The sequence below is a fragment of the Leucoraja erinacea genome, chromosome 38, assembly GCF_028641065.1.
Source record: "Leucoraja erinacea ecotype New England chromosome 38, Leri_hhj_1, whole genome shotgun sequence".
Lineage (NCBI taxonomy): Eukaryota > Metazoa > Chordata > Chondrichthyes > Rajiformes > Rajidae > Leucoraja > Leucoraja erinaceus.
The window spans coordinates 1,890,557-1,909,456 of NC_073414.1; the positions used below are offsets into that span (position 1 = coordinate 1,890,557).

General features: G+C 48.0%; 1 protein-coding gene across 5 annotated transcripts in view; it reads left to right on the plus strand.

Annotated features, from left to right (window-relative positions):
- LOC129714103 (kinesin light chain 1-like) overlaps window positions 1-18,900 on the plus strand; it is a 49,549-nt gene that overhangs the window by 12,049 nt on the left and 18,600 nt on the right. For 2 of the 5 annotated variants that reach the window (XM_055663575.1, XM_055663578.1), the window contains 6 exons: window positions 5,700-5,949; window positions 9,503-9,730; window positions 11,723-11,795; window positions 13,539-13,764; window positions 15,300-15,387; window positions 15,482-15,583. In XM_055663575.1, coding sequence (XP_055519550.1) covers window positions 5,713-5,949; window positions 9,503-9,730; window positions 11,723-11,795; window positions 13,539-13,764; window positions 15,300-15,387; window positions 15,482-15,583 — 954 coding nt within the window. In that variant the 5' untranslated portion in view covers window positions 5,700-5,712. Of the gene's footprint in view, window positions 1-3,106; window positions 3,419-3,687; window positions 3,826-5,699; window positions 5,950-9,404; window positions 9,731-11,722; window positions 11,796-13,538; window positions 13,765-15,299; window positions 15,388-15,481; window positions 15,584-18,900 lie in introns of those variants that run through there. The other 3 variants (XM_055663577.1, XM_055663576.1, XM_055663579.1) reach the window with 3 other exon arrangements.

An 18,900-nucleotide genomic window follows, 5' to 3' on the forward strand; every position in this document is an offset into this window, starting at 1 on the left:
TGTCCTGGACTTCCCCAACATCGGGAACAATCTTCCTGCATCTAGCCTGTCCAACCCCTTAAGAATTTTGTAAGTTTCTATAAGATCCCCTCTCAATCTCCTAAATTCTAGAGAGTATAAACCAAGTCTATCCAGTCTTTCTTCATAAGACAGTCCTGACATCCCAGGAATCAGTCTGGTGAACCGTCTCTGCACTCCCTCTATGGCAATTATGTCCAGTTCGATCCAACACACATTTGGCCCTTCGAGCCGGCATCGCCACACAATTTACAGAAGTCAATTAACCCATAAACCGGAACATCTTTGGAGTGTTCGGGAGACTTTGCCTTCCATCACAGTGAGGAGGAGATTCACTATGATGGATGTTTGTGTAAATTGTGTTAAGTGTGTGTCTTGGTTCTTTTCTTGTTGTATGACTGCAGAAACCAAATTTCGTTTGAACTTCATTTGAGGTTCAAATGACAAATAAACAACAATGTATTGTGTTGGAGGAAACCGGAGAAAGCCCAGGCGGTGACAGGGGGAACGTACAAACTCCGTACAGACAGCACCCGTAGCCAGGATCGAACCCGGGTCTCTGGCGCTGTGAGTGAGGCAGCATCTCGACCACTGCCCAGTCTTGTTGGGTGTCTATCCACCTTGCCTGTGTCTGACTGAGGATTGAAGCATTTACTATTTCATTTACCTATTGTGCTTGCTGGTCCATCAAAATCTCCTCTCATTTCCCTCCCTCCCTCATAGAGTCATAGAGCACGAAACAGGCCCATCGGCCCAACTCATCCCTGCCAACCAAGATGCCCCAGCTATGCTAGTCTCACCATCCTGTGTTTGGCCCATATCCTCTAAACATTCCCTATCAATGTACCTGTCCAAATGTATTTTAAATATTGTTCTAGTTCCGGCCTCAATTACCTGCCATAGAGGTGTGGAGTTAAACTGTCACAATATTCAACAGATATTTGGACAGGTACATGGATAGGAGAGGTTTAGAAGGACATGGGCCAAAGGCAGGCAGGTGGGACTAATGTCGATGGAGCATCTCGGTCTGCATGGGCAAGTTGGGCCGAAGGGCCTGTTTCTCTGCTGTGTGACTCTATCTCTTTGCTTTGCAGAGTGAGGTGATCTGAATTATTCTTCTGCTACAGGTACCTAGTGCCGGCATTAAACTTTCAGATCCAACACAGTTAATTGCTCAGTAAAGCTATGTCTCAAGCCCCTTGAGAACGTTGCCTTCTGCAACACTGTGGATTTGGATTTCATGTTTTCAGTTCAATGATTGCCCAATTAGGACAGTTTTTTTTATACTGCATCAAGTAGAGCTGGATTTGAAGTAGGTCACGGAGGTAATCCCAGTAAATACATTGCCACAAAGAACCTGCAACCACATCTTCATAGCAAAAGGATTTGAGTATAGGAGCAGGGAGGTTCTACTGCAGTTGTACAGGGTCTTGGTGAGACCACACCTGGAGTATTGCGTACAGTTTTGGTCTCCTAATCTGAGGAAGGACATTCTTGCCATAGAGGGAGTACAGAGACGGTTCACCAGACTGATTCCTGGGATGTCAGGACTTTCATATGAAGAAAAACTGGATAGACTCGGTTTGTACTCGCTAGAATTTAGAAGATTAAGGGGGGATCTTATAGAAACTTACAAAATTCTTAAGGGGTTGGACAGGCTAGATGCAGGAAGATTGTTCCCGATGTTGGGGAAGTCCAGAACAAGGGGTCATAGTTTAAGGATAAGGGGGAAATCTTTTAGGACCGAGATGAGGAAAACCTTTTTCACACAGAGAGTGGTGAATCTGAGGAACTCTCTGCCACAGAAGGTAGTTGAGGCCACACAGTTCATTGGCTATATTTAAGAGGGAGTTAGATGTGGCCCTTTGTGGCTAAAGGGATCAGGGGGTATGGAGAGAAGGCAGGGATGGGATACTGAGTTGGATGATCAGCCATGATCATATTGAATGGTGGTGCAGGTTCGAAGGGCCGAATGGCCTACTCCTGCACCTATTTTCTTTGTTTCTATGTTTCTAGCTCATTTAACCACAGCATTTTGCGTGTGTTACCTTGAGACAACTATGTCTTTCCCTCGTGCAACAGTTGCAAATGGGACGCCCCAAAATTTAAATGGAAGATTTATTGCCTCGTACTCAGCCGGTACCATTATCCCTTTTCTGGATTCCAACTTTCAATTCCAATTAATTACAACTTGCAACAACTGAGAATAGACAGCAAACGCTGGAGTAACTCAGCGGGTCAGGCAACATGTTTGTTTAAGAAGGAACTGCAGATGCCGGAAAATCGAAGGCAGACAGAAGTGCTGGAGAAACTCAGCGGGTGCAGCAGCATCTAACGAGCGAAGGAAATAGGCAACGTTTCGGGCCCAAACCCTTCTTCAGACTGATGTAGGGTGGGGAGGAGAAAGGAAGAGGAGAAGCCCGGCTGAGGGAGAGCCGAGAAGGGGAGGAGACAGCAAGGGCTACCGGAAATTGGTGAATGCATTGTTTACGCCACTAGGGTGCAGACTGCCCAAGTGGAATATGAGGGTCAGGCAACATCTCTGGAGAGAAGGAATAGGCGATGTTTCAGGTCGAGATCCTTCATCAGTCTGGTGAAGAAGGGTCTCTTCACTGCCGTGCGCCGGGGCAGCAGGGTGAAGGCATCGGACAGCAACAGGATCAACAAACTCGTCAGGAAGGCCGGCTCCGTCCTGGAGAGGAGTTGGTTGGATTCCTGGGAGGTGGTCGTGGAGGGGGGGAGCCTGCGGAGCATCCTGGACAATACAGCTCACCCCCTCCGTGACACACACTGGTCAACCTGAGGAGCACCTTCAGCAGTCTGAAGAAGGGTTTCGGCCCGAAACGTCACCTATTTCCTTCGCTCCATAGATGCTGCTGCACCCGCTGAGTTTCTCCAGCATTTTTGTCTACCTTCAGCAACAGACTGGTCCCACCAAGATGCAGCACAGAACGCCACAGGAGATCCTTCTTCCCTGTGGCTATCAAACTGTACAATTCCTCCCCCTTCTGTCGTGGGGTAGACTGACTGGTCATCACATTCGTAAAGGAACCTATTTTTATTCTCAGGCTACGATATCTGGTCCTAGACTCTCCCACAAGTGGAAACATCCTCTCTACATCCACTCTATCCAGGCCTTTCTCCAGTTGTGGAATAGACACAGTAGACCCAAATACAATCTTTCTCCCAAGAGGAAAACTACTAATTATTGGCTAGCCGTCTGAAACTCACAACTTCACATCTCCTGTTTTCTTGGCTTTCATATGGTAGTTTGTCATTCAGCTTTAAGGGCAGATCATAGGGCAGTTTGCCAGCTGACCAACACAGTCGTCCCCTCTGTACCTGCTGTGGGAGATCAGTGAAACGTCACTCTTCATTCTGGCTGCACCGAGACAGCAAAGTGAGTATGTTTACTGTTTAAAATCACTGCTGACTCGTTGAAATGTTATGTTCCTCTGCGATGCAAAGCTATGTTTGCCTCAGATTGCAGCATTGTAGAAGAGTTTAGCAGGGTGCTGAGGTGGAAGGAAAGGTTCAGGTCACAATCTGCGGGTGTGCAGTAGCTTGGAGTATAAATGCAATGAGAAGCCTTCTGTACGAGCCACGTGATAACGTGACGGTGTAATCCATCAGTAATTACTGCACATACGAAGGAACGAGCTGCATTTTCTCCCCCTAACAGCAAGAGAGGAAAGAAATGAAAGCTAATGAGGAGGGATGGAGAACACATTCTTTGCTTTAATCTTGGGCGTTTCACCTTTCGTTTGCTCTAGCTGAACTTTCTCAGCCAACGCCTGCAGCAGCATTGTGAGTGTAAAAGTGACGTGTTTGTAGCGAGACTGCGTGGATCGGTTAGATTAATCCTGCTCCCATCCCCCATTTCTTATCCTTTCTTTCCTGCCTCAGGGTCCTCCCCTCTTTCATATCCCCTAGGAATTCCTTCTGTTCATCTCCGAGCATAACAGATGGTTCCCAGTGTTCTACTTGGAAAATTCGGAGGTAAAATGAGGTGCCAAAGAGCAAATGCGTTCTACTATTGCTTTCCCTAAAGGGCCTGTCCCACTTACGTGATTTTTTTCGGTGATGGATAGGTGACGTTTCACAGAGAGCTGGAGTAACTCAGCGGGTCAGGCAGCATCTGTGGAGAACATGGATAGGTGACGTTTCACAGAGTGCTGGAGTAACTCAGCAGGTGCAGCAGCATCTATGGAGCTAAGGAAATAGGCAACGTTTCGGGCCGAAACCCGGAAGGGTTTCGGCCCGAAACGTTGCCTATTTCCAGAAGGGTTTTGGCCCGAAACGTTGCCTATTTCCTTAGCTCCATAGATGCTGCTGCACCATAACTCAGTGGGTCAGGCAGCATCTGTGGAGAACATGGATAGGTGACGTTTCACAGAGTGCTGGAGTAACTCAGCGGGTCAGGCAGCATCTGTGGAGAACATGGATAGGTGACGTTTCACATAGTGCTGGAGTAACTCAGCGGGTCAGGCAGCATCTATGGAGAACATGGATAGGTGAAGTTTCACAGAGTGCTGGAGTAACTCAGCGTGTCAGGCAGCATCTGTGGAGAACATGGATAGGTGACGTTTCACAGAGTGCTGGAGTAACTCAGCGGGTCAGGCAGCATCTGTGGAGAACATGGATAGGTGACGTTTTCACAGAGTGCTGGAGTAATGGCGCGTGCAGCAGCATCTATGGAGCTAAGGAAATAGGCAACGTTTAGGGCTGAAGAAGGGTTTCTGAACCGTCTGACCTAGAAGGGTTTCGGCCCGAAACGTTGCCTATTTCCTTAGCTCCATAGATGCTGCCTGACCCCTAACTCAGTGGGTCAGCACATCTGTGGAAACATGGATAGGTGACCATGTTCTCCACAGGGTCAGGCAGCATCTGTGGAGAACATGGATGAGTGACGTTCCACAGAGTGCTGGAGTAACTCAGACGGGTCAGGCAGCATCTGTGGAGAACATGGATAGGTGACGTTTCACAGAGTGCTGCCTAACTCAGCGGGTCAGGCAGCATCTGTGGGAACATCGATAGTTGACATTTGGGGTTAACCCTTCTTCAGAACTGACCCAAACATTTTTCGATTAGTACAACTCCTTCTGGGGAGAAGGCAGGCAGGAGAATGGAGTTAGGAGGGAGAGATAGATCAGCCATGATTGAATGGCGGAGTAGGCTTGATGGGCCGAATGGCCTAATTCTACTCTTACCACCTGACCTTATGATCACTATCCATATTCTCCACAGATGCTGCCTGACCCGCTGAGTTACTCCAGCACTCTGTGAAAGGTCACCTATCCATGTTCTCCACAGATGCTGCCTGACCCACTCTGTTATGGTGCAGTAGCATCAATGGTGCTAAATCAATCGTCAACGTTTCGGGCTGCAATCCTTCTGGACATAGGCAACGTTTCGGGCCGAAATCCTTCTGAAATAGGCTTTCGGGCTGAAACCCTGGGTTTCGGCCCGAACGTTGCCTATTTCCTTAGCTCCCACTGATGCTGCCTGACCCGCTGAGTTACTCCAGCACTCTGTGAAACGTCACCTATCCATGTTCTCCACAGATGCTGCCTGACCCGCTGAGTTACTCCAGCACTCTGTGTAAACCAGCATCTGAAATTCCTTGTTTTTTAATAGAAAATTTGATCTCACTAATGTTCTTGTTTGCCTCGTGTGCGCAGAAGTTGGAACGACATGTCCACGATGGTGCAGATGAATGAGAAGCTGAGTGCAGACGAGATCATTACTGGCACCAAGCAGGTCATCCAGGGCTTGGAGGCTCTGAAAAATGAGAACAACACCATTCTGCAGAGCCTGCAGGAGACGCTGAATGGGTTGAAGGAGGATGACGAACTTCACCTGGTGCAGGAGAAGACCAGCCTGATCCAGAGGTCGCTGGAGATGATTGAACTAGGACTGAGCGAGGCTCAGGTAGGAACTAGCTTGTACTCGCTAGAATTTAGGAGATTGAGGGGGGATCTTAGCGAGTACAGAGAAGGTTCACCAGACTGATTCCAGGGATGTCAGGACTTTCATATGAAGAAAGACTGGATAGACTCGGCTTGTACTCGCTAGAATTTAGAAGATTGAGGGGGGATCTTGTAGAAACTTACAAAATTCTTAAGGGGTTGGACAGGCTAGATGCAGGAAGATTGTTCCCGATGTTGGGGAAGTCCAGAACAAGGGGTCACACAGTTTAATGATAAAGGGGAAATCCTTTAGGACCGAGATGAGAAAAACTATTTTTACACAGAGAGTGGTGAATCTCTGGAATTCCCTGCCACAGAAGGTAGTGAGGCCACGTTCATTGGCTATATTTAACAGGGAGTTAGATGTGGCCCTTGTGGCTAGAGGGATCAGGGGGTATGGAGAGAAGGCAGGTACGGGATACTGAGTTGGATAATCAGCCATGATCATATTGAATGGCGAATGGTGCAGGCTCGAAGGGCCGAATGGCCTCTACTCCTGCACCTATTTTCTATGTTTCTATGAACCTTGTACAAGGGGACGGGTTCTCAAATGTGGACATGAGATTGTAGACGCTGGAATCTTGAGCTAGAAATAAGCTCTTGAAGGGACTTCTTTCGCCAGAAGGTGGTGAATCTGTGGAATTCATTGCCACAGAAGGCTGTGGAGGCCAAGTCAATGGAATTCTTAAGATCAAGAGTCAAGAGAGTTTTATTGTCATGTGTCCCAGATAGGACAATGAAATTATTGCTTGCTGCAGCACCGCAGAATATGTAAACATAATACAGAGATAGATAGACAAAAGTGCTGGAGAAACTCAGCGGGTGCGGCAGCATCTATGGAGCGAAGGAAATAGGCAATGTTTCGGCCCGAAACCCTTCAGGAAGGAAATAGGCAACGTTTAGGGCCAAAACCCTTCAGGAAGGAAATAGGTAACGTTTCGGGCCGAAACCCGGAAGGGTTTCGGCCCAAAACGTTGCCTATTTCCTTCGCTCCATAGATGCTGCTGCACCCGCTGAGTTTCTCCGGCACTTTTGTCTAACCTTCGATTTTCCAGCATCTGCAGTTCCTTCTTGAACATACAGAGATAGATAGAATCTTAATTAGACTCGGTGGGCCGAAGGGCCTGTTTCCGCACTGTATCTCTAAGGTCTAAAGTCACTCATTCCAGATACCGTTGTACATACTGTGTGAGAAAGAACTGCAGATGCTGGATAAAATCGAAGGTGGACACAAAATGCTGGAGTAACTCAGCGGGTGAGGCAGCATCAATGGAGAGAAGGAATGGGTGACGTTTTGGGTCGAGACCCTGGTCTGAAGATTCTCCCCATGGATGCTGCCTCACCCGCTGAGTTACTCCGGCATTTTGTGTCTACCTTTGATTTTATCCAGCATCTGCAGTTCTTTCTCATACAGTATGTACAACAGTATCTGGATTTAGTGACTTTAGACCTTAGAGGTACAGTGCGGAAACAGGCCCACCGTGAGATAGAAAAATACCTGTGGCTTATTTCAGGGAAGGTTCTGAGAACTGGAATCCTTGTCTCAAGTTGCAATTGGACTCCTGGAGTCAATTCAGATTCAGATTCAATTTAATTTCAAATTTAATTGTCATTGTCAGTGTACAGTACAGAGACAACGAAATGCAATTACCTGAATTCTGCAGTGGTATGTATACATTTACCGGTGGGGCAGTCGGCATTTCTCTGTGTAGCTGTAAGCATCTTTGGACTTTCCACGAGAAAGTACAAACCCCAGTTTTGTAGTTAGCTGGCTGAGAACATAAGAAGATCAGAATGAAAGCTGATTTAACCATCTGCTCCTTCGAGCCTGCTCCGTCATTCACCTCGGTCTTCCACCTCGGCATTTTTCCCCCCCCTTGTCCCCCAATTCTTTTAATATCTAAAAATCTCCCATCTCGATGTACAAAATCATGAGAGGAATACATCAGGGGTAAACGCACAGAGTGTTTTGCCCAGAATAGATAGAAACATAGAAACATAGAAATTAGGTGCAGGAGTAGGCCATTCGGCCCTTCGAGCCTGCACCATTCGCCATTCAATATGATCATGGCTGATCATCCAATTCAGTATCCCGTACCTGCCTTCTCTCCATACCCCCTGATCCCCTTAGCCACAAGGGCCACATCTAACTCCCTCTTAAATGTAGCTGATGTATCTTAAATAGATCACATCAAACCCATCACCCTGCCATGTTCACACGATGCTCTGATGATTCTTCTTCTTGCATAGGGCGTGCACAGCCTAAAGTTGTAGGTCAACTTGTTCTGAAGCTGATGACCACTTTAAGTCATGTAGACAAAAATGCTGGAGAAACTCAGCGGGTGAGGCAGCATCTTTGGAGCGAAGGAATAGGCGACGTTTCGGGTCGAGACCCGGAAGGGTCTCGACCCGAAACGTCACCTATTCCTTCGCTCCATAGATGCTGCCTCCCCGCTAAGTTTGAAGAAGGATCTTAACCCGAAACGTCACCTATTTCCTTCGCTCCACAGATGCTGCCTCACCCACTGAGTTTCTCCAGCATGTTTGTCTACCTCCGATTTTTCCAGCATCTGCAGTTCTTTCTTAAACACCCGTATGTCATGTCGTCACTTGCGGGCGGAGCACCAAGGCAAATTCCTTGTATGTGAATACTTGGCCAATTGATTTGTTCATTCATTAATGGTTCCAGTAATTGCTATTTACATCTTGGATTTCACTCACTTGAGATAGGCTGTGAAGTGTAGAGTTTGATGTAGATGTAAGTACTGTAGGTGTAAGATTGGTGTCGTTGCAAGAAGCCAGAAGTGAAGAAAGTGACATTTTGTGACAAAGAGAGACTAAGACTTTTGCCTCCATCACAGTGATGAGCTCTCACCCCAACCATGGGACTGCTCTCACCCCAACCATGGACTGTTTACCCTCCTACCATCCGGGAGGCGCTACAGGTCTCTCCGTTGCCGAACCAGCAGGTCGAGGAACAGCTTCTTCCCGGCGGCTGTCACTCTACTAAACAACGTACCTCAGTGACTGCCAATCACCACCCCCCTCCCGGACACTTATTATTTTTTTTATTCAAATCGTTTGCTATGTCGCTCTTCAAGGGAGATGCTAAATGCATTTTGTTGTCTCTGTACTGTACACTGACAATGACAATTAAAATTGAATCTGAATCTGAATCTGAATCTGATGAGGTGCTTGGTGAACTCACTGTGGTGGATGTTAATTTGTGTTTATTGTGTGTTTTGTTATTTATTATTATTGTGTATGACTGCAGGCAACGAAATTTTGTTCAGACCGAAAGGTCTGAATGACAATAAAGGAATCTAATCTAATCTAATCTAATCTAAAGGTAGCGGGGAGATGAGTGTGTGGCCAGGATGATTTGTGTTATCACCAGCCCCGTTTCTCTCCCCGCAGATGCTGCCTGGTCTGCCGAGTACTGACGTGTGTTTTCTGCTCTCTCTTGCATGTTTGCTCGGCGGGGGTGGGGTGGGGGAACGCCCTGCGCGCTACAGGTGGTGACGGCCCTGTCCACCCACCTCAGCACGGTGGAGGCGGAGAAGCAGAAGCTGCGAGCGCAGGTGAGGCGGCTGTGCCAGGAGAACCAGTGGCTGCGTGACGAGCTGGCCAGCACGCAGCAGAGGCTGCAGAAGAGCGAGCAGGCGGTGGCTCAGCTGGAGGAGGAGAAGAAGCACCTGGAGTTCATGAACCAGATCAAGAAGTACGACGAGGATGAGGCAGCGGTATGTCGACCGGGGGCCGGCGGGGAGGGGGGGGAGCTTGTTAACTGACCCTTCAAAGGGGCTAGTGTAGGTCCTGCCACAATCCTAAGGGCCTGTCCCACTTGCCTGTCATTTATGCGTCATATGTAAAATAGGTCAACGCGTTGTGATGCATGGGTAGCGCGGGACGATCGCACGGGGAGTGTGGAGTTGCGCGCGGTATCGCGCACCACCAGGATTGCGTACTGTACGAAATCCTCGCGCACCACAAACGTGACGTACCGCCTACGCACGCTGACGCATTGGGTGCACACGCCGCGTCCCGATGTCTCACGTGTATCGTGTGGTGATTCATGGTTAGGTCACCGTGCGCCGCAGGGTATTCTAATGACGTCACGCGCTGATGACGCGCGGTTTGCGCCCGACGTTGCGTCGACCTATTTTACATATGAGGCGCAAATGATCGCCAAGTGGGACAGGCCCTTTTAGTTTCGAGACGCAGCGCAGAAACAGGCCCTTCGGCCCACCTTGTCCGTGACGACCAGCGATCCCCGCACACTTACACTATCCAACACACACACTGGAGACAATTTACATTTGCACCAAGTCATTTAGCCATGAAACCTGCACGTCTTTGGAGTGTGGGAGGAGACTGGAGATCCCTTTATTCTTTATTCTTTGGAGCGCAGAAGGTTAAGGGGGGACCTGATAGAGGTCTTAAAATGATGAGAGGGATAGACAGAGTTGATGTGGACAAGCTTTTCCCTTTGAGAATAGGGAAGATTCAAACAAGAGGACATGACTTCAGAATTAAGGGACAGAAGTTTAGGGGTAATATGAGGGGGAACTTCTTTACGCAGAGAGTGGTGGCGGTGTGGAATGAGCTCCCAGTGGAAGTGGTGGAGGCAGGTTCATTGGTATCATTTAAAAATAAATTGGATAGGCATATGGATGAGAAGGGAATGGAGGGTTATGGTACGAGTGCAGGCAGGTGGGACTAAGGGGAAAAAAAATTTGTTCGGCATGGACTTGTAGGGCCGAGATGGCCTGTTTCCGTGCTGTAATTGTTATATGGTTATATGGTTATATGGTTATCCCGGAGAAAACCCACGCAGGTACAGACAAGCACCCGTAGTCGGGATCGCACCCGGGTCTCTACGCTGCGAAGGCAGTAACTCTACCGCTGCCACCGTGTCTGTTGATATCCCAGCTTCTCCCAGTTTCCTTGCCTCTATACGAGCGGGTTTGGTCTCCTGCCTCCACAAAATACCACCCTCTGATATCTTGCCCAAGTGGCAATTAACGTATTAACTTAGCAACCAATGCTGTCTTCCCACCACATCTATGCAACTTCAGCAGACTGACAAAGGGTCCCACCCAGAAGCATCACCCATCAATTTTCTCCAGAGATGCTGTCTGTCCCGCTGAGTGACTCCAGTATTGTGTGCCTATCTTTGGTATAAATCAGCATCTATAGTTCCTTTGTAATTACATCCATCAACTGCCTCTCCCTCAGACTTAGCTTTCATTTTCTAATTCCTTTCTCCTCTGTAATTTCTAAAGCACTTGACAGACAGGCCTGGATAGAGTGGAACTGGGGAGAGGATGTTTCCACTAGTGGGAGAGTCTAGGACCAGAGGGAACAGCCTCAGAATTAAAGGATTCTTTACGTTCTTTTAGGGAGGAGATGAGGAGGAATTTCTTTAGTCACAAGGTGGTGAATCTGTGGAATTCATTGCCATTAACGGCTGTGGAGACCAAGTCAATGGATATTTTTAAGGCAGAGATAGATTCTTGATTGGTACGGGTGTCGGGGGTTATGGGGAGAAGGCAGGAGAATGGGGTTAGGAGGGAGAGGTAGATCAGCCGTGATTGAATGGCGGAGTGGATCTGATGGGCCGAATGGCCTAATACTGCTCCAATCTCTTATGACAATTAAGTAATTACTAAACTGTAATGCATACCTGATCAATGGATATATTTTCTTTCTAATTCCCTTCCATATGTTTACAGGAAGACAAAGACAGTGTATTGTCAAAGGCTCCGCTGGATGATCTTTTCCCGAATGAGGATGAACAGAGTCAGCGTACGTATATTTTGCAAATGTTAAGAGAACTAAGACAAATTAAATTCCATCCAGGAGATTTAGAGTGATCAAGTGACACAGCACGGAAACTAGCCCTTCCGCCCAGCTTGTGCATGCCGACCAACATGCCCCATCTACAATAGTCCCAACTAGAGTCATAGAGTGATACAGTGTGGAAACAGGCACTTCAGCCCAGCTCCGCCCACACCGGACAACATGTCCCAGCTACACTAGTCCTACTTGCCTGCGCTTGGTCCGTAACCCTCCAAACCATGTACCTGTCTAACTAGACAATAGTCAATAGGTGCAGGAGTAGGCCATTCGGCCCACCGAGCCAGCATCGCCATTCAATGTGATCTTAACTGTTTCTTAAACAATGGGATTGTCCCAACTCAATTGCCACAAAAACCTGAGGTAGACAAAAATGCTGGAGAAACTCAGCGGGTGAGGCAACATCTATGGAGCGAAGGAATAGGTGACGTTTCGGGTCGAGACCCGGAAGGGTCTCGACCCGAAACGTCACCTATTCCTTCGCTCCATAGATGCTGCCTCACCCGCTGAGTTTCCAGAAGGGTCTTGACCAGAAACGTCGCCTATTCCTTCGCTCCATAGATGCTGCCTCACCCGCTGAGTTTCCAGAAGGGTCTCGACCCGAAACGTCACCTATTCCTTCGCTCCATAGATGCTGCCTCACCTGCTGAGTTTCTGGAAGGATCTTGACCCGAAACGTCACCTATTCCTTCGCTCCATAGATGCTGCCTCACCCGCTGAGTTTCTCCAACATTTTTGTCTACCTTCGATTTTTTCCAGCGTCTGCACTTCTTTCTTAAACACCTCAAACACCTGCATAGGTTTGGCCCATATCTCTGTAAGCCTTTCCTATCAATGTACCTGTCCAAAAGTACCTGTCTTTTAAATGTTGTTATAGTACTTACGCCAACTACCTCCTCTGGGCAGCCCATTCCATGTACCACCACCTGTGTGTTGAAAACTTGCCACTAAGGTTCCCATTAAATCTTTCCCCTCCCACCTTCGACCTATGTTCTCTGGTTCAGAGGGTTATGGACCAAGCGCAGGCAAGTGGGACTAGGGTAGATGGGGCATTGTTGGCCGGTGTGGGCGATTTGGGCCGAAGCGCCTATATTAGGACTGGACAAGCTAGATGCAGGAAATATGTTCCCAATGTTGGGCGAGTCCAGAACCAGGGGCCACAAACAGTCTTGGAATATAGGGGAGGCCATTTAAGACTGGGGTGAGAAAAAACGTTTTCACCCAGAGAGTTGTGAATTTGTGGAATTCCCTGCCACAGAGGGCAGTGGAGGCCAAATCACTGGATGGATTTAAGAGAGAGTTAGATAGAGCTCTAGGGGCTAGTGGAGTCAAGGGATATGGGGAGAAGGCAGGCACGGGTTATTGATAGGGGACTATCAGCCATGATCACAATGAATGGTAGTGCTTGCTCGAGGGACCGAATGGCCTCCTCCTGCACCTATTTTCTATGTTTCTATGTTCTTTAAAGATAATCCGTGGGTCCCCAAAGAGGGTGGATACTAGTTCATGATATAAGACAGGTTTGGAGATGTTTCTATGTTCTATTAGCTGTTCCCCACAACTAATACAGTAAAGCCTCCTCAGCAGAGATAGGAGACGGGGGTGGGGGGGGAGTAAGGGTGGTTCGGACTGGGGGCAGTACGTTTGCGGAGCACAGGTGACTAGCTTGTGGTGGTGTTGTGTGTCTTGCAGTGCAGCACTCTCACAGCAGCGCAGCAGCAGCAGCGCAGCAGGGGGGCTACGAGATCCCGGCAAGGCTGCGGACCCTCCACAACCTGGTCATACAGTATGCTTCACAAGGGCGCTACGAAGTGGCCGTCCCACTCTGTAAACAAGCTCTGGAGGACCTGGAGAAAACCTCAGGCCACAACCACCCCGATGTGGCCACCATGCTAAATATTCTGGCCTTGGTGTACAGGTATGATTCATTTTACTGCAGAGGCCCCGTAATAACAAACGCATCTAGTATTGTTGCGGTAGAACAGTGCATCTTAAACTATTTCAGTGTTATTCACCCTTGAGTCTTTATCACAAAATTTGAATCACCCTCAACTAAATCTTCTTGTTTTTGGTAATTTTCATCATAGAAACATACTCAACAACGTACCTCGGTGACTGCCAATCACCACCCCCCCCCGGACACTTATTATTTTTTTATTCAAATCCTTTGCTATATCGCTCTTCAAGGGAGATGTTAAATGCATTTTGTTGTCTCTGTACTGTACACTGACAATGACAATTAAAATTGAATCTGAATCTGAGAAACATAGAAATTAGGTGCAGGAGTAGGCCATTCGGCCCTTCGAGCCTGCACCGCCATTCAATATGATCATGGCTGATCATCCAACTCAGTATCCCGTACCTGCCTTCTCTCCATACCCCCTGATCCCTTTAGCCACAAGGGCCACATCTAACTCCCTCTTAAATATAGCCAATGAACTGTGTGGCCTCAACTACCTTATGTGGCAGAGAATTCCACAGATTCACCACTCTCTGTGTAAAAAATGATTTTCTCATCCCGGTCCTAAAAGATTTCCCCCTTATCCTTAAACTGTGTGTGATCCCTTGTTCTGGACTTCCCCAACATCGGGAACAATCTTCCTGCATCTAGCCTGTCCAGCCCCTTAAGAATTTTGTAAGTTTCTATAAGCTTACTTATTCTCCCTTGTGTATAATTTTATATATCATTTATTTTGTCACATGAGCAAAAGACATAAATTAAGTCATTCACCCCAAAATAATTTCATTCACCCTTGGGAGAACCAATCACCTGTTTAAGAAGCACTGCGTGCAGTAGGTAGTCTTGAATCAAATCAGTCTGACACCAATGAAGTGTGTTGTTTGGGAAGGAACTGCAGATGCTGGTTTAAACCGAAGTTAGACGCAAAAAGCTGGAGTAATGCCCCCGTCCCACTTGGGAAACCTGAACGGAAACCTCTGGAGACTTTGCGCCCCACCCAAGGTTTCCGTGCGGTTCCCGGAGGTTGCAGGTGGTTGCAGGTAGTGGAGCCAGGTGGGGAGACTGACAAAAACCTCCGGGAACTGCACGGAAACCTTGGGTGGGGCGCAAAGTCCGTTCAGGTTTCCTAAGTGGGACAGGGGCATAACTCAGCGGGTCAGGCAGCGTCTCGGGAGAGAAGGAATGGGAGACTGGTTAGCACGCAACAAAAGCTTTTCACTGTACTCGAGAGGGGCAGGTTATAGAGGCCAATTAACCAGCAGACGAGCACACCTTCACGATGTGGGAGGAAACCCGAGCTCTCAGGGAAAACCAGGCAGTCATAGAGAGAGCATGTGAGCTTCATGGAGACAGAAGCTGAGGTCAGGATCGAACTGGGGTCTCTAGCGCTGTGAGGCAGCAGCTCCAACACTGTGCCACTGTTGTTGCAGCGTTCACCGTGTGTAAAACGCTTCTTGGAGACACTGCTGACATTTTTCCTTTTCATTTTACAGGGATCAGAACAAATACAAAGAGGCGGCGAATCTTTTAAATGATGCCCTGACAATCCGGGAGAAAACTCTCGGCCAAGACCATCCAGCGGTTAGTTTCTTGTCTTGATGATGTTGGGGCGGACATGGAGTTGTGTGTGGGAATAACGTTGTGTGCTAACCTGCCCTTTATCCACCCTGTCCAGGTGGCTGCCACTCTGAATAACCTCGCCGTGCTTTTTGGCAAAAGAGGAAAGTATAAAGAAGCTGAACCACTGTGCAAGCGGGCTTTGGAAATCCGGGAAAAGGTTGGAAAATGAGAATCCTTTCCAGTTTTTTTTCTTAAAGAAATAACGCTGCATGTTGCCTCCCCCCCTCCCCCCCCCCCTTCCCCACCCCCATTAAAGCCATCCAATGAGCACTTGCAAGTGAGATCTACTGTGGTAATGGACTTATCCAGATGTTGCAGAGGATCAGGGCTGTAGGTATCTCATTAAGGGCATCTTATTGCGCAGGTAATACACAAAACATGTACCCTTGCTGGACAGCCACAAAGTTAGGGTCTTTTAAAGCACGTTTTTTTTGTGGAGCAAAACACAGTGGGTGGCACAGTGGTGCAGCGGTAGAGTTGCTGCCTCGCGGCACCAGAGACCCAGGTTCGATCCTGATTGAGGATGCTACCTGTACGGAGTTTATACATTCCCCCTGTGACCACGTGGGTTTTCTCCAGCTGCTCCACTTTCCTCCCGCAACCCAAAGACATCTGGGTTTGTAGGTTAATTGGCTTTTGTAAATTGTCCCTGGTGAATAGTTTAGTTTAGTTTCGAGATACAGCGCGGAAACAGGCCATTCGGCCCACCGGGTCCGCGCTGACCCGCGATCCCAACACTATCCTACACACACACACTCGGGATAATGTACATTTACACCAAGCCAATTAACCTACAAACCTGTACGTCTTTGGAGTGTGGGAGGAAACCGAAGATCTCGGAGAAAACCCGGGGAGAACGTACAAACTCCACCCGTAGTTGGGATTGAACCCGGTTCTCCAGCGCTGCATTCGCTATAAGGCAGCGGCGACTCTACCGTTGTGACACACCGTGACCGCCCAAATAGATTAGAACTCGTGTACGGGGTGATCACGGGTCAGCGCTGACTCGGGTGGGCCGAAGGGCCAGTTTCAACGTGGAATCTCTAAAGAACCACCACTATTGTAGGAACTCAGCAGGTCTGGCAGGAATGGTGAGGCGATGCTTTAAGTTGGGATTCTTCTTCAGACTGATTGTAATGGAGAGGGGGAGAGCTGGACATGAGCTAGGATATGGTTGTGGCTGTTAAGCCCCATCTTTATTGTCTACCCGAGGTACCAAACACAGTCCCTTCTGCTCCTGGTGAGGAGGGTGTGATTGCCAAACTTTGAACAGAGTTCAGGTCTGGTACAGATGAGTGCCAGAGCATATAGATGCAAGAGCTAAGTTGCTTATGGACATAAAGTGTTGCAGTAACTCAGCGGGACAGGCAGCATCTCTGGAGAGAAGAATTGGGTGACGTTTCGGGTCGAGACCCTTCCTCAGGCCGAGAGTCAGGGGAAAGAGAAACCAGATACATGGACGATGTAGAGAGATATGGAACAAATGTATGAAAGATATGCAAAAAAAAGTAACAATGATAGAGGTAAGAGGCCATTGTTAGCTGATTGCTAGGTGAGAACAAGAAGCTGGTGCGACTTGGTGTGGGAGGGGAGGGATGGAGAGAGAGGGGATGCAGGGGTTACTTGAAGTTAGAGGAATTAATATTCATGCCACTGGATTGTAAGCTGCCAATCGCTTAACTTTACTGTCCTACATTTCAGTTTAGTCTCTGGGTCTGAGGCACTATGAAATAAAACTCATTAAAAATGTATCATGAGTGGTATTTTTAATGTAGGCAGTCCAGTCTCTGCAACTTTTGCTGCCAGTACATGTCGAGAGAGCTGGGATAACACTTCAGTTACAGTTCTTTAAGCTGCCATACATAAAAAACCTCTGGAGCTCTGCTGCTAATTCTATTTCCCCCATGGCATGAAGAATACAGTTCACATCTCATCTTTCAAACCTAATTTGCAGGCTGCTCATTTAGGACCAGAAGGCAGGCAGACTCTAGCTATGGTTCTGTCTTTCTAACTTGTAAGTTGCTGGGAATCAGAATTAATATCAGAAAATCTTAGTCGAACAGGCCCTTCAGCCCAGCTTGCCCACATCGGCCATCCTGTCCCATCTACACTTGTCCCACCTGCCTGCGTTTGGCCCATATCCCTCTAACCCTATTCTATCCATCTTCTTGCGTATGGCGTGCACAGCCTAAAGTTGTAGGACAACTTGTTCTATTTGATTGTGCACGCCAGGTTGGTTGCATTCGTCGAAACAGGGCGGACCCCGTGAAGGTTGCAATCTCCCACCCCCTATTCTATCCATGTGAGATCTAGAAATAACAACCATACATGGCGGTAAAGCAGGTAACCTGCTTCTCTATCACACCTGGCACAACTTACTCTTCTTCCAGATCACCCTCGACTGCAAGAAGAATCTCTCTGGACACAAAGTGCTGGAGTAACTCGGTGGGTCAGGCAGCATCTCTCGAAAACATGGCTAGGTGACGTTTCGGGTCAGGACCCTTCTTCAGACTGGTTGTAGCCCCTTGTCCACCTATCATCTCCCCCAGCTCTCTCTCTCTTCCCCCTCCCCTCCTCCTCTCCCCAACAATAAGTGTTACCTATCCATGTTCTCCATGTTGACCCACTGACTCACTCCAGCGTATTTGTAATTGGGCTTCTGCAGTTCCCTGTGTCTACAAGAATCTTTCTTGCCAATCTCTGACATTCAAAAATATCGTGGCTGATCCGTCACCTCCCTACTACTTCCATTACTTCATTTTCCATCACACGTTCAACAGATGTGATCAGAATTAATATAAATAAAGGTTATTGTGGAAGAATATTACTATCTCCTACCAAAATCAGCAGGTAGAATCTTTCCTGACCTTACTTTGGTGAGGATAAACACAAAGTGATGCAGTAATGCCCCTGTCCTACTTAGGAAACCTGAACGGAAACCTCTGGAGACTTTGCGCCCCACCCAAGGTTTCCGTGCGGTCCCCGGAGGTTGCAGGTAGTGGAAGCAGGTAGGGAGACTGATGAAAACCTCCTTGAACTGCACGGAAACCTTGGGTGGGGCGCAAAGTCTCCAGAGGTTTCTGTTCAGGTTTCCTAAGTGGGACAAGGGCTTTACTCAGCGGGTCAGGCAGCATCTCTGGAGAAAAAGGATGGGTGCAATAGAACATAGTAAGCATAAATACAGAACAGATCAGTGTGTCCATATACCATTGAATATATATTGATGTGGCCCTTGTGGCTTAAGGGATCAGGGGGTATGGGGAGAAGGCAGGGATCGGATACTGAGTTGGATGATCAGCCATGATCATATCGAATGGTGGTGCAAACTCGAAGGGCCGAATGGCCTACCCCTGCACCTATTTTCTATGTCTATGTTTCTAAGTGCAATGGGCTATTAATGTTGAGAGTTTTGTTTGAGTTGTGTTTAATAGCCTGATGGCTGTGGGGAAGCAGCTATTCCTGAACCGGGATGTT